The sequence below is a fragment of the Aotus nancymaae genome, unplaced genomic scaffold, assembly GCF_030222135.1.
Source record: "Aotus nancymaae isolate 86718 unplaced genomic scaffold, 86718_ANA_hifiasm-v0.15.2.pri h1tg000040l, whole genome shotgun sequence".
In the NCBI taxonomy this organism is placed as follows: Eukaryota; Metazoa; Chordata; class Mammalia; order Primates; family Aotidae; genus Aotus; species Aotus nancymaae.
In genome coordinates this window covers 57,150,864-57,166,791 of record NW_026988454.1, presented here as the reverse complement: position 1 = coordinate 57,166,791, position 15,928 = coordinate 57,150,864, and the positions used below count along the sequence as shown (strand labels likewise).

The following is a 15,928-nucleotide window of genomic DNA, read 5'->3' as shown; positions in this document are numbered from 1 at the left end:
ACAGGGAATGTGGAGCAAGAGGAAAGCATAACTTCTTTTTTGAGTAACAAGACTATGGCCAGGTGAGTTGGGGAATGGTGCTTACACAGGGACAGGGACCGGGGATACCTCTTCCCTCTCTGTCTACTCCTTCTCCCCTCCAGACACGTCATGAAATGCCATTTATGTAGACGTTAAATCTCCTTTCAAAGTAGAAATTTACATTCTAGTTAGATAAGTTTTTTATTATTGAAATGAGAACTTTTAACTTGGTATATTGATCTGAACTTTATATGCACTTATAAAAGTCTCATTTTTGGGAAAAAGTTATGTACTGAACACTATTCTGTACGTCAAAGAGATTAAAGATAAAATAACTCATGGGATTTGAATCTGTGATTTCAGAGATTCTACTCCAAAGCTACTTTTCTGCCATCAGGCTCTCTCCTCTGGCTAGTAACATATTTTAATCCTGAAAAAAACTATATGCAAATCATCCAATAGCCAGGTGGTTGGTTCTGTTCTAGCATATCATGAGGGTGAATTGAGCACTTACATCCTTAGCTTGTTTGAAAAGCATGTTTCATGACAAATCTTTTTCTGTTTCCCAAAAGAAGTTGTCTATATTCTTTAGGTGAAAAATGAAAATATTAAATCTATCCACTAGGATGTGCCCTTTAAAAAAAAAATGGGCTTAGTACCTTTTTATGTATTCTGTGATTGTTCACATGAGTTGTAGGCCATAGACTGATCAGTTATCTAGCACTCTTGTGAATATACCAGACTATGTTACCAAACATTTATTGTGCTAGCACACCCACTTGAGAAAAGTATTGATTTGAGCTAACTTAGGTAGGCTTTCTTTCCTTAAATTCCCATAGACCACTGAAGACCACATTTATATGTAGCCACATACTCTATAACTAAAGAAGTGCATTCATATGCTGGTAGATATCCTTCCTTACTTCCCTTAAGAAGATATAAAGAATGATTGGTGAAATAGAAATATATTATTTTAAGATTGGGAGGGAAGACTAACCTTACTGAGAATGGCATTTTCAAAATAATAGCTAGATTTAATGTACTCTTCTTACCTTATTTCTTTTTTATTATTTAATAATTTATATAATTTGATAAACTTAGCCTTGCAATTTCTATTACCAAGAAGAAAAGGGAAATGGTTTCTAAATTTCCAAATGCATCATGTACATATATTTTCAAGCTCTTAGAATATTTAAAACTAAAGTTTGATATCTTGGCTAGAGAGGCACTTAGTAATGTAATGTCAGTGTGCAAAATTCATACTGTAAAAAATATATTCTGCTGGAGTCCAGCCTGAGCTTTAGGTTCTAAATAGAAGAATATAGCTTTGGGTTCTAAATAGAAATATAGCTGAGGGGCTGGGAGCAGTGGCTCATGCCTGTAATCCCAGCACTTGGGGAGAGCAAGGCGGTAGATCATTTGAGGTCTGGAGTTCAAGACCAGCATGGCCAACATGGGGAAACTCCATCTCTCCAAAAAATACAAAAATTAGCTAGGGGTAATGGCACACATCCGTAATCCCAACTACTCTGGAGGCTGAGGCAGGAGAATCTCTTGAGCCTGGCAGACGGAGGTTGCAGGGAGCTGAGATCACAACACTGCACTCCAGCCTGGGCATCAGGGTGAGACCCTGTCTCAAAAAAAAAAAGAAAAAGAAAAAGAAAAAGAAAGCAATATAGCTGAGGGCAGAATGATTGGTCTTATATTAAAGAGATCATTTTTGACATTTGGGAAAGTAAATGTGAAATGTGTATATTTGTATTATAATAATATAATGAATTTAAACAGCAAAATCAAGTTAATAATTTGCACTTTTTTCCTTTCAGGTTATGCATTAGACCCTTCATTAGATAATCATCAAGTGTCTGCTAAATACATTGGTTCTGTAGAAGAAGCTGAAAAAAATCAAGGTAATTTATTTGAAACATTTAATATCAAATATATATATGTACACATCTGTAATTAGTGTCTTGCAGAATGACTTTAATTACTTAAAAAGCATTTTATTTAGCTCTTTTTTTTTTAAGTTGAAACAATGGGGTGATACAGTTTAGAGCAATATAGTTGAACGGTTACAGCTGAGAGCTTGCTTTTGCCACTTACAGTTGTGTAACCTTGCAGGGAAAATAATGGTACATATCTCTTAGAATTTTGATCACTTGGCACCGTGCCACCCCTGTAGAAATAATTCAATAAATTATAACAAATATATAGATAATTTTGGCAATTGACTTATCAGCACTAATGTCAAGCTTCATTTTAACAGAGTAGAAATACTTTATTTTGTAAGTCTGTGAAGACTGTCTTTGAAGGGTTGCTTTGAACGCTGAGTCTAAATATGTGTTTCGATGTATGTTTGTGTTGATACTCATTTTGAACTTACAATAAGACAAAACAATATATGCTAAATGCTAACTTGTCACAAGGCTCATCAGTCCATTAGAATATTATCCATAAAATCCCATTTAAAAAGTAATTTGCTGATTGCATAGGACACTTCTGCTTAGTAGCTATGTGATCATGCTACTCTCTGTTCGTGAGCTAGATTATTGTTAAAATAGAATTTTAACAGGCTTTGCTATAAAGCATAGCCTGAATTAATATAGGTAGACATTTCTTTAAGTTAGAACTCTGCAAGTCCCACCTAAAGGTAGCTTGATTCTTAGTTAACTTGTGACTATGATTCCATAAACCTTTCTTTTTCCAGAATAATGACTATACACAGTATGCCACATCCTACTAATCAAATCAGAATCTCAACCAGAAACACCCTCCTCCTCCTTTTCTTTTACTGTTAACATTGATAATATTAGAGGTCAAGTTGAGACTGAAATCACTTGGAAGAAATACCACTTCTGGTGAAACCTTGTTTTATTTACGTTTTTGCATTACAAGTGAAATGAAGATAAGTTATTAAGTACTTACTATAACTTAATTTAGTTTTAAAATGATAAATTACAGTTTATTCTTGCTTTCAAAGGTAACTTTATCATTATTTAGCAATAATGAGTTCCTGAGTTTTTTTCCAGAAAGTCATACAGATCCACTGACACAGATTCTTGATTCAATAAAAGGCTTGTGCACCATTGTAGGAGTACATACTTGGGTCTCTTCTTAAGTATACGTTATTAGAATTTGCAGAATATTGAATTAGTTTTAAGTGTCTTTGCCCAGAAGATTGAATCCCTTTTTGTGTAGCATGAGTCAGCATATTTGGTAGCTTCATGTAGATTGTTTGTTTTTTAATAACTCTGTGGTCACTCGAGCAATCATCTTTCTTTTACTGTATAAAATAAAATTAAACATGCTAATATTTCTTTAGAAAATGTACATCTTTGTAATCCGTCTTTTTTGCGGGTTAATGTAGGTTTAACTGTATTTGAAACTGGTCAGAAGAAAACAGAAAAGAGGAAAAAGTTCAAAGAAAATGATGCATCCAATATTGATGGTTTCTTGGGACCATGGGCAAAATACGTGGATGAAAAAGATGTAGCCAAACCTTCAGAAGTAAGCTTTGATGTTTTTCATTGTCAATTCGGGTGTATGCTGTACCTCTATGAACGATATCTACATTAATACACTTGAGATTTCCTTAAAAATGACTTACCAAATGACTCATCAAAAATTTTCTGCCTTTAGTTGATTGAAAATATACAATAAAATTTATTTGTTTTTCTTTGGAATATTTTTATTTACCTTTTTTGCTGATTTGTTTTCTCTCATGCTTTTTTATTAAAATACAATATTAAACAATTTTCATAAAGATTGCCTGGATATTGCTATTAGGCTGCCATAGTAGCTGCTCTTCTGATACTTGACATTCAGATAATAGCTACAAAATCAGCCTTCTATGATACTAGAATTGATGATAGGTTTTATTGATTCCGAATTTATTTAAAATTTTAAATTTCATCTCTCTCTATATTTTTAAAACTACTATAAAGTTTGTAAAGTAAATGCTCTGCCCTTCCCTTCCTCACCTCCTAATCTCACTGTCTCTATGAGCCAGAGAGTGTTCTAGTCCCAGGCCTACAGCATTGGACAAGATCAAGAAAATCCTTTCCTTATGAAGCTTATGTTCTAGCTGTTACTTACATCCAGTAAATCTATATTATAATGATAGAAATAAACAGGTGACATCTAAGATGAGTAAACGTATGCTACTGTTTTTTATTTATTTTAGATTTTATCTGTTGACTTCTTTGTTATGGATACAGATTTACTGCTATGCCATCTTCTGTCCCCAGCTCCTTAAAAAAGTCGTGTCACAGAGGTGTAGTCACTTACATCCTAGGACTGTGTAAAAATAATTAACTGAAAAACAACATCTTGTGCTAAAATTTAGTGTCCATTCTGGAACTAGATTTTCTGATTGCCTTGTCTTTTTGCTTGCATAACTAGTATAACATGTTAAAATTTATTTCTAGGTGTCACAGAAGGATGAGTTTTGAAAACTGATTTTATATAGTTGAAAAGTATTTTCTAGTATCCATTATGTATTTAGTACCATTTTGTAATTTGTAGAAAAGGTACTCGATCTCTGCTTATAGAAGAGTTGAGCTTGGCCTGGCATAGTGGCTCAATGCTCGTAATCCTAGCACTTTGGGAGGCCGAGGTGGGCAGATTGCCAGATCTCAAGAGTTCGAGACCAGCCTGGGCAACACAGTGAAACCCTATCTCTGCTAAAATAGAAAAAATTAGCCGGGCACGGTGGTGCATGCTTTGTAGTCCCAGCTACTCGGGAGGCTGAGGCAGAGAATCACTTGAACCCAGAAGAGGGAGGTTGCAGTGACCCGAGATTCATTCACACCAGTGCACTCCAGCCTGGGCGACAGAGCAAGACTCCATCTCAAAAAAAAAAAAAGAGTTGAGCTTGTTATTCTGGGAACATACTTAGACCAAATTTGTAGACCTCATTATAAAGAATTTATAACCATCTTTAGGCATAATGAGGTTCTAAAACATTCATTTTAAATTTTACTCCTTAATTTTCTTAGGAAGAACAAAAAGAATTGGATGAAATCACAGCAAAGAGGCAGAAAAAAGGAAAACAGGAAGAAGAGAAACCTGGGGAGGAGAAGACGATCTTACATGGTATTACGTTTTTTATACATCTTCATTTTTATGAAAAAACTTCATATTTGATATTATATGAATAGCAGATATGCTATTCATATAATATCAAATCTCCTTACTATCAGCTGTTAAAAATATCATTATGTTGAGTGTAATTGTGTTGGACAATTTGTATCCCTGGGAAATTATAGCAGACTTCTGTATACTGATAAAGGAGAAAAACATAGCATGATTAATGATAGCCACAGATAATTTTTTTCAAGTGTTAATGAATGTTATTAAATAGTAGATAAAAAAGAAACTTGAATAGTCTACAATCTGTTCTTTCATAAGATAAAGTTGACTCTTTTGGTGTATTAATAGTGCCCCAGTCATTTAAATTGTTCTTAACGAAGCCAAATCAGGTATCCTCACAAAGTTCATAACCGTTTACTAAACCATACTCAGAAAGAATAAACTTGGATTTTCATGTGAAAAGATAGATATTAAGCCTCTCATACTTATTTTGACTTGTAGAAGGAAATGCATAAGTATTCTAGAATGTACCTGTTCATTAATAATTAGTTATATTTAGGAAATTACATAATGATTATCTAAAACTGTAAAGAATAACTTAGTACTTATAGTGTTGCTTATTCTAATGTTAATATTACATCAGATATTTAGGTTTGATGAAGCCATATTTGGTTCTTCAAGCTTCCATTTTATGTCCAAGGAGTCTATTCAGTATTATGGTACTTACAACTATAATAACAACAATATAATAATAACATTTATTGAGTACTTACTCTGTGCCAGGCATGCTGCTAATTGCTTTATATATACTATGTCATTTAATTCCGATAGGTGACTTTATTGTAAAATTTGTGATGAAAGCGGGAAAAGATAGATGAAAAGGAACTGGAAGGGCATAAAAGAGGAAAGCAGGGGAAAAGGATAGTTGATGTTTTTGTTTGTTTGTTTTAAATTCCTTCTTAACCTGTTTTACTTCTGCTTCTTTACCAATGACTCACAAGGCCCAAGTATTATCTTTTCTTCCTTTGCTATAATTATGCTACAGTGAAGTCTTTATAAGTCACTAAGATGTGTAACTGATGAAAAGAAGTATAGATCTTATCTAAAGGTCTATAATCTCTGGGTATTTAGGAATTTCAAAATACTACCTCTAGTTGTAAATGATAGCAGTGATTTAAAGCACTTAAATCTTAGCTGACTCTTGATCTTGACATCATTGGAGTGTTATTACCTAACCTTAATATGGAATGCTATCCCTGTGAATAAAATGTTATTTTAAGATATAGATTTCATGACTATGGCTTGTATTTGTTTATTGATTTTCTTTGCCTTTTTGTTTCAGTTAAAGAAATGTATGACTATCAGGGCAGGTCCTATCTTCACATACCTCAGGACGTTGGTGTTAATCTACGGTCCACTATGCCACCTGAGAAGTGTTATCTTCCCAAAAAACAAATTCATGTGTGGTCTGGACACACAAAAGTAAGCAAGTAGTTGTGTGTGTTTGCTGTAATGTTATAATAATGAAGCCAAAGTAAAGTTTTAGCTATCGATGTGGAACATTTAGTATTTCTGGTAAACGTGTAGGGAAATTAAATTGAATGTAAGCTGAATTTTAGGCTTTGGAGGTGCCCACACATCCATCACAAGTGACTAATCAGTCTTCAAGGCCATCTGAATTGGCCATGCCATAGCATTCATGGTTCAGTGCCCTGCATCCTTGCAGCCCAGGCCTTTCCCCACAAGCTCCTGCTACAATCTTCTTCCTTTTGGGCACCAAATCAGTGAGTAATGGGCTGGTATTAGCACCAAGTCTCCTGCTTAGCTTCAGTAATTTTGCTTTAGCTCTTGTGGCTATCACATTTCAGAGATTAGATGTGCCCTGGTTTATAAACTATGGTAATTTTTAAACTAATGCAGAGACAAGACAAACTTTTGATGTTGGTATTCTTCGTCTTCTGCACTATTCCAACTGGTAATTTCCAACTCTTCGCAAAGAGCAAAGGGACTAAGTTAAAAAAGGAAGACAAGTGGGGGCATTAGCAATTTGATTGACTCAGGATTCCCTTGGGTGAGGAACTCAATATTAAAGGTTAAAAAAAAAAAATCTTCAAAAGCTTAGTGTCAATAAGGCCTGCTCTTGGAATGCTAATGAAGGTTATTCTGAGGTGTGATTTTTGGAATGAAGACAAATAGCAAATTAAGCTGCTTAATATATACTGTCTTTTCTTGATGCTTAATTTTAGCTGATCTTTAGAATGCTTCTGGTTGATAACTTTAATACTTTTTTATAGGGCGTCAGTGCAGTCAGATTGTTTCCTCTCTCTGGCCATTTATTGCTGTCTTGTTCCATGGACTGTAAAATTAAGGTGAGTTTTCAGTAACAGAGTAGGAGTGCTGCAAAGCTAGTTCTTTGGTTAAATCTGTTTGGTTAATTATAAATAAATAAATTTGGGTTTGTTAGGCAATTAGAAACTAATTATTTTCTCTTAGACCCTGTAAATGCAGCAATTTATGAACTACTTCCAAACATAGATTCAGATATGGCTCTGTGGTCCAATTTGCCAGTCTCCTTTTTAAGCTTAGACAACTGATGAAAATGTAATCCAGTCACTTTGGCTTTAGACATATAAATATTTAATCACAAATCATTTTTATAGAGATTTTGTATATGTAATTGTTTCTTCAAACCTTACGAAATAGAGAGGACACATGATAGAAATCCCATTTTTAGAAAGTAAAAAATGTAATTCATCTTTTTTCTTCTACATACTAGGAGACTCCAAGTAGCAGAACTGCCCCCAGCCCCTTCTTTCACCTTTTCTAGTCTTGGGAAGCTCCATCTTTAGCTTCTATTCAGCTGTAGAATGTGTGGTAGGAAAAACTCATTCGCCAATGCATTTCAGCCTGAATATGCAGAAAGTCTTGAAAAAAATTTTTAAATCTGAAAGGATAGTTCTGACCGGTTTTGTGTCTTCTCTTTGTCCGGACCATTATGATGGTTCAATAAATACCAACCCTATAGTGCTCTTGGGGCTTGGAAAGTGGAGTCATTAAAATTTTATCGTTAGTAAATAATTCATGGATATTAACAATAAAAAGAGGCCTCTTCTTTTGATAAGAGCAACCATGTAGGCATTTGTCTCTAATAGATTAAAATGACAGGCCAACATTTTGGAATTAAAAACACCCATTTTATTTAACTTTTACTGTGTACGAACTACATTAATTGAGATGTTGGTCTTTTCTTTGGCCAACCGAGAAAGCATAGAATTCAATTTAGTTCACTTCTATAAACATTCTATTATGTTCAAGGGACTGAAAGCAAAAGCTATTAAGGCACTGTCTCTCCCGTTAAGATGATCATTTTATTATGATATAAATGATTATTATAGAGGCAAGCACAAGATATGCTGCTTTCAAAGAGGAAGCATACCTTAGTAAGAAAGTTGACTAAGTAAAGGATGAGGAAACAGGAATAGAGTTGTTTGAAAAGAGTGAAGAGAATGAATCAGCATGGTGTGTGCTGGAAACAACGGTTTTGTGCTTGGTGGAGCATAACAACTAAGAAACAAGGAATGATGGCAGTCATGGGCAAGGAACCAGGTCTCAGACAGAGGTCCTTTCCTAATATTCTAAAGTAACTGAGACTATGTCCTACTGGCACTGGTGGCAAGGAAATGCTTTCTGTTTTAGAGTACTAGCAACATTGTTTAGGATTGGATTCAAGGCAGTCAAGAATAAAGCTAGTCTTGAAGCTATTGTATTAATCCACGTTAGATATGCTGAGAATTATGAGCCTGTTATTTTAGTCTAGATCATCATTTCCATATAGTTTCTGTAATACTTGTTACTTTAGAAAAGTAAACAAAAAGGCTTTCACTTTCAAAATGTTATATACATGCCATTTTAACACTTAATTCCTTTAAAAGTTGTTTGTAGTGCTACAAAAGTAGAAACTTTTCATCATAGAAAATATATGAAACAGAAAAGAACAATATGAAAATGAAAACTCACCTGAATTAACTCCACCTATAGTTAAGTCTCATGATATTTTGATGTAAATATCTTTAAAACGCCTTAGTTTTGAGTGTGTGTGATTGTGTGTGTGCACGTTCCAAATATTACAACACAAGCTGGCAGCACCAAGCAATATTTAATGATATTCAGTGTTTACTATTTAATAATTAAAGCTGTGTGTTTACACACACAGATATGCACACACATAACCAGCATAGGGCTATGGTTATTGATTGAAAGACTTGTATTAAATGTAATATTTCCATGTGTTATTTTTTTTTCCCTAGCTATGGGAGGTTTATGGAGACCGGCGCTGTCTGAGAACATTTATTGGTAATGCTTCTTTTCTCTCCAACATAAATCTGTTTGGGAAGAATTTTTAAAGTGAGATAACATAATTGATAGTAATTTCACTACACTGATAGGAAGGAAAGTCTTCATAGACTTGAGCTGAATCTGGAAGGAGGAGTCAGTCCCCCCAGGTAGACAAAGAAAGAGAACTAGGAAGCAAGAGCAGCAGATGGAAAACGAAAGTGGTGTGAGAAGGAGTGCTGCTGAGGGGATCCACGTATGTTTCAGGATTGTTAAAGGATGTTGAGAGACAGAAGTGGAGAAAAGTAGCAAGAGGGGGACCAGAGCAGGGGAAACCTTCTGTGCCATTAATAAAGAGTGCCCTCTATTCTGAGGGCATTGGGGAACCATTAGAGAGCTCTTGCAGGAAAGCAACATGATTTGATGTTTACGAAGATCAAATGGCAATACACAGGATGCTTTGGTAGGGCAAGCTTGGAGGAAGGGAAAAAATTACACAGTTCTTTCATAGGTCTGATTTAGAGATGATGAGAGTCTGAACCAAAGCAGCAAAGAGAGAAGAAAGGAACTACGTATTAGAGTTCAAGTCAGTGAGATTGAGTAACGGCATGTAAATGATCAGAATGAGACAGGAATCTAGGGTAACTCCCCTGAGGCTGGATGAATGATGGTGCCATTCACCAAGAAGGAACATAAGATGATGGTGAGGTTTTAGATACACCAAATTTGAGCTGCCTTTGGGATATTGAGGTGAAAATGTCCAGTAAGCAATTAGATAGCCAGATGTCAAGCTTTGAAGAGAGACTGAGAATTAGCAGCTAAAGCATAGAAAAAGGATGAGATTGAGAGAACTCCTCGAAGAAAGGAAGAAGGCCAAAGGGAGGACAGCTTTGTGACATGCCAGCCTTTTTGATAGAGAAAGGTTTATTGTCTTTGTCAAATTTCATGTGAAGGCTAGCTCCTCTTTCCAAATTTAACTGTACCACATTGAAACGGTGTGACTTGTAGTGGCTCTGTTTTTAGATTAAAGTGGGAGTCTGTTTGGCAGTGCTTTATGATTGTAGGGCCTCCCTGCACAAATTAATACTGCCTAAGATGTCACTGCAGTCTAAAGGAAGACTTGTGGAAGGCTGTTAGCTGTGTACAGGAGAACAAAATGTCTCCGTCAGATAGAGTGGATTTGGTCCGCATCTGTCTCCTCTGCACTGGCAGACCATTTTTCTGTGGAAAACTGAAATTTTCGTCCTGAGGGAGATGATAACAGCTCTGACTGGGACTCCGGCTGTAGAAAAGGATGCCTAATTGCCATGACACATCCTGCCTGATGGGAGTTCACTGGAGGTGATGGTTTAGAGCTGCTGCATGTCATTAACAATTGGTGCCATGCTCATTTTGCACAATTGTACATGTTTTGGTCATGGTGAAGTGGTAACAATAGGAATATTTTTGCTTTTGTTTAACCACATTTTATTTTTCTTTGTAATTTTTAAAAGAGTTGAGTGGTCTGGCAAGATTCATTTTTAAGTAAAGTATAATCAGCACCTTAAAATTAGTGTATTGTCAACATACCATCTTAAAACAATAGAAGCAAGCCTGGGTAACATGGCAAAACCCTTTCTCTACAGAAAATACAGAAATTAGCCAGGCATGGTGGCATGCACCTGTAATCCCAGCTACTCAAGAAGCTGAGGTGGGTGGATCTCTTGAGCCCAGGAGGTTGAGTTTACAGTGAGCTGAGATAGCCATTGCAGTCTAGCCTGGGCAACAGAGCAAGACCCTGCCTCAAAACAAAATAAAAATAAAAAAAACAGTACAAGCTAATATAGTTTTCAAAAAGTCTCCTAGATTCAGAGTTAGTTTCTATGAAATTTGATAATGTGATCACAGAAATATACAGTTGTTGAACAAGGGCTACAATTTCCTGAACTTTAGGTTTAGGTCACTTTGTTTTCACTTGAAGCCTGGTGAGCAATCAGAGTGAACCTCCAAACTTCCAGCAGCCATTTCTTTCACTGGCAATAATTGGTCTTTTACATTTCCATCAGTTCTTGGCTAGTTAGTCATCACTTATACGTACTGCATATTAAGAAATTGCTATGACAGACAAAAAAATGTTAAAACTTTTCTCTTGGTTCTTACCAAGATGTTTGCATCAGAATCACCCAAGGAGCTTCTTCAAGGGGAAAAAACCCACATTCTGAAGCCCACACATAACATATTCTAAGTCCGTAAATCAGGCAGTAGCATTCCGGTGATCTTAACTCACAGCTGACAACAACTGCTTAGTGCTGTTTCTCTTTATGTGTTTGTGTTTTAAGAGAAGATATACTTCACCTCACTGCTGTTTCTGTTGACTCCACCTTTAGGTCACAGTAAAGCTGTTAGGGATATCTGCTTCAATACTGCAGGAACACAGTTCCTCAGTGCAGCCTATGACAGGTATCTTAAGCTCTGGGACACTGAGACAGGTAAGAGTTCGCTTATACTAATACATATTAATCTTACAAGTTATCGTTTATATATGAAATGGTATGAGTAGTCTTCTGTGGCAAAATGGCACCTTCTCTAACTGCTGATTCTCATACTATTCACTATCAGCTAATATCACAAAATACATTTGTAGACTCAAAACTAAGCATAAGCAGCTCTTTCACTATGAAACTTGTTTGCACCAGATAGAGTTTATAAAGCAAACATATTGACAGATAAACAAAGTCGAAATCTTGTATAGGCCATCTAATTGATCTTTTTGTCCCCCTACGTCACCTCGTACTGTACATTGCACATAAATGCAATAAATGTCTAATGAACAAAATTAAATTTATTTGGACAAATTGATTAAAATGTAGGTCTAAACTTCCACAGGCCAGTTGGTTTTATATATTCACAGCCATACTAATTGCTCTTTATTAATTGATTCACATTAATATGTTGTGGCTAGTATATTTTTATGTAATTAGAAAAATCATCTTATTTTTTATTGTCTTACCATCATTTTAAGGGTAATGCTAATGGTTAATATTTATTAAACATCATTTGCCAGGCATAATTGCTAAGCATTGATGTTCAGTATCTCCATCAATCTTAATTTACCCTATGAGGTAAGTACTATTATTATATTATAAATAAGGAAACTGAGGCTTAAAGAGCTAACTTTTTCAGGGTCACACAGCTAATAAGTGGCAGACTTGTGTTCAGACGAAGCTCTCTCTGATGCCAAAGCCCATGTTCTTCAGCACTTTAGCAGTGGTCTCAATTCTGGTCACACATTGTAATCATCTGAAGAGCTTTATTACTACTGATGCCTGAGTCTCACCCTCAGAGGTGTTTATGTAACTGGTACAGGCTATAGACTAGATGATTGTACTATGTAGCCAAGGCGGAGAAACCACCATTTTGCAGGTTCTTTTAAAAATTAAGATAAAATATCCACACAGTAAAATGTATGAAGTGTCTAAATATTCAGTGATTTTTTTTTTTTTTTTTTTTGGTAAACATATCTATGTAGTTATCTGTCACCAAGATCAAGATATAGAACATTTCCAGCACTCAGTAAAGGTTTCTTGTGCCCTTTTCCAGTCTATGCCCACTGCCAGTAACCATAGTAACCACTTCTGTCATCTCAGATTCATTTTTCCTCTTCTTAAACATCTTATAAATGAAATCATACCATTTATACTCTTGTTTCTAGCTCCAGCATAATGTCTGAGATTCACTCATTGGCTAGAACCAGTAGTGTTTTTTGGTTTTTTTTTTTTTATTGCTTGCACTATTCCATTACATGAGTGAAGTTATAATTTATTTATTCTACAATTGGAAGTACAGATTTACTTTTGAAAAAATTATTTTTAATTATTAAAAGTCTATGAAAAAGAACAAATGTAGTTTACATTAAAGAGCAAGCAGGCAGTCCTTCCTCAAAATTTATTAAGCAGGTAATCTCTAGATCTTAATCTCACAGTCATCTTTAAGTGGTCAAATTTATTTTACCTATTTAATTTGAGTCTTTGGTTTTAGGACAGTGTATATCAAGATTTACAAACCGAAAAGTACCTTATTGTGTCAAATTCAATCCTGATGAAGATAAGCAAAATCTCTTTGTGGCTGGGATGTCTGATAAGAAGATTGTGCAAGTAAGTTTTTCACAGTATTTTGTTAAGACTCCCAAGCTTATGTGGTATAAGGGGATGGAATAAGTTAATAAGCTAATATTACTCATTTAATGTTTGCTACTTTTAGGGACAGCTAATGCTCCACTCTACATTTATAAAAATATCATGTTGAAGATCTTTTCCTTCTCCACTTTCCAGAATTATGGTCCTTCATAAATCTGCTCTACTTCTGTCTTTACCTTTTCTCTTGCTTGATCTACAGTGGGACATTCGAAGTGGAGAAATTGTGCAGGAATATGATCGGCATTTGGGAGCTGTCAACACCATTGTTTTTGTGGATGAGAATAGGAGATTTGTGAGCACTTCTGATGATAAAAGCCTAAGAGTTTGGGAATGGTGAGTTTCCATTAGTAGAAAATCTGATTTATATAAAGCAAGCAGTTAAAAATTGTATAGTCAAAGATGAAACCTGATAATAATATACAACTATTTGAATATTTTTTGCAACTGTGATCCTGGCTTGCCAGTCAAACTGTTTTAACTATTTAAGTACTGGCAATATGGAGATTAAAATCTAAACATGCTACCATTTATAATCTTGGATAGTCTTTCCAAAAGATGTGTATTTGGGGTTGTTTTTCTTATAGTGATGATAGATTTGTATTGTGCTGTCTTACATTCTTTATTAGGTATCTTATTCATCTCTGCAAAATAACTGGCAAGCAGTAGGGAGATTGAGCATAAGATTGTGGCCCTAGAACCACTCAAAGAAAATAGTGGTATATATCTTAATTTTTTAAATGTCTACTTTTTATGATTATTGAGTACTGACAAACACCCCATGTATTAGTCCATTTTCACACTACTGATAAAGACATACCGGAGACTGGGCAATTTACAAAAGAAAAAGGTTTAATGGGCTTAAAGTTCCCCGTGGCTAGGGAGGCCCCACAATCATGGCAGAAGCAGAAAGGCACTTCTTACACGGCGGCAGCCTGAGAGAGAATGAGAGCCGAGTGAAAGGGGTTTCCCCTTATAAAACCATCAGATCTCATGCGACTTATTCACTACCTCACGAGAACAGTATGGGAGAAACCACCCCTGTGATTCAATTATCTTCCACTGGGTTCCTCCCACAATACATGGGAATTATGGGAGTACGATTCAAGATGAGATTTGGAAGGTTGCACAGCCAAACCATATCACCCCATATCATCTTGCTGGTACAAATGTTTTACTTGTAGAATATAATCATATTATATTGGTTAATTTTACTTTCCTAGGGAAAAAAATATTTTTCTAAAGTTAAGAAATATACTAGTTTCATTACATATCATAGTGTGTTCTATAGTTCAGTTGCAAAAAAAATGCTTGATAACCTTTTTGTTAAAATGAATGTTTGGACGGAAACCACCTTGTTTTTACAGTCAGTTATTAAGCACAGCTCAACCATGAGTCCTCCTAGCAAGACTAAAAAATGTGTCTGTCCATCCCCCAAAAGTTGTTCTGCTTTAACAAGTGGGAAGCCTTGAACCACGGCCAGTGGTGTTTCCTCTTTATACTAAGTCCCTCTGGGGACCTGAGCAGGTCCCTAACCATTGTCAGGACAATCTGGGTGACTGAACATTTAATGTCATTTAATTGTAGTTTCTCCCACACTCACCACCACCATCACTACACACCTTCAGATTAGTGAAGTCAACTCTCCCAATTAGTGGAGAGTTGACTGTACTTTATATATATTCTTAACATATAGCCCATGTTGGAGACCACCTCATAGCTGAGATCTTTCTTACTTCAGAAATGTTTTTTTACAGAGAATCTAATATGGACCCCAAGTTTTATATGAGCCATCTTAGATCATTTGCACAAACTCTGGAGAATAAACATACATATACACGTTCTATTTCGTTTTATATACTCTAACAGTTTGACTACACTCAAACTTTCTGATGTTTCTACCTTCAGATATTTTCAATTTTAAATATAGAGTGATATAAAAGAAATTTGTAAATATTTAAATATTTAAGCAATTACAGGGCTTAAGGACATGTGTATGTGGGTGTCCTAAAGTAAAACATTGGTGAGCAAAGAATTTTTATTAAACTAACGGGTAATGTTAGTATTTTTTTTCCCCCCCATTCCTCTCAGATCTTGGGAAATACTCCTAAAAAGTCATGATACTGTTTTGTTACAAATGATGATGTTCTTTAGATTTTACTTTAACTTGGCTGGGCACAGGGGCTCATGCCTGTTAGTTATCCCAGCACTTTGGGAGACTGAGTTGGGTAGATTGTTTGAACCCAGGAGTTTGAGACCAGCCTGCACAGCATGGTGAAATCCTGTCTTTATGAGAAATACAAAAATTAGCT

General features: G+C 35.3%; 2 protein-coding genes across 2 annotated transcripts in view; one reads left to right on the top strand and one right to left on the bottom strand.

Annotated features, from left to right (window-relative positions):
• Nucleotides 1–15,928, bottom strand: part of WASF1 (WASP family member 1) — a 134,626-nt gene that overhangs the window by 96,154 nt on the left and 22,544 nt on the right. The gene's annotated exons all lie outside the window — the stretch shown is intronic.
• Nucleotides 1–15,928, top strand: part of CDC40 (cell division cycle 40) — a 49,224-nt gene that overhangs the window by 23,590 nt on the left and 9,706 nt on the right. The window contains exons 4-12 of the mRNA XM_012438423.3: nucleotides 1,848–1,931; nucleotides 3,389–3,528; nucleotides 5,019–5,115; nucleotides 6,455–6,594; nucleotides 7,407–7,481; nucleotides 9,420–9,465; nucleotides 11,811–11,912; nucleotides 13,462–13,577; nucleotides 13,819–13,952. Coding sequence (XP_012293846.1) covers nucleotides 1,848–1,931; nucleotides 3,389–3,528; nucleotides 5,019–5,115; nucleotides 6,455–6,594; nucleotides 7,407–7,481; nucleotides 9,420–9,465; nucleotides 11,811–11,912; nucleotides 13,462–13,577; nucleotides 13,819–13,952 — 934 coding nt within the window. The remainder of the gene's footprint in view (nucleotides 1–1,847; nucleotides 1,932–3,388; nucleotides 3,529–5,018; nucleotides 5,116–6,454; nucleotides 6,595–7,406; nucleotides 7,482–9,419; nucleotides 9,466–11,810; nucleotides 11,913–13,461; nucleotides 13,578–13,818; nucleotides 13,953–15,928) is intronic.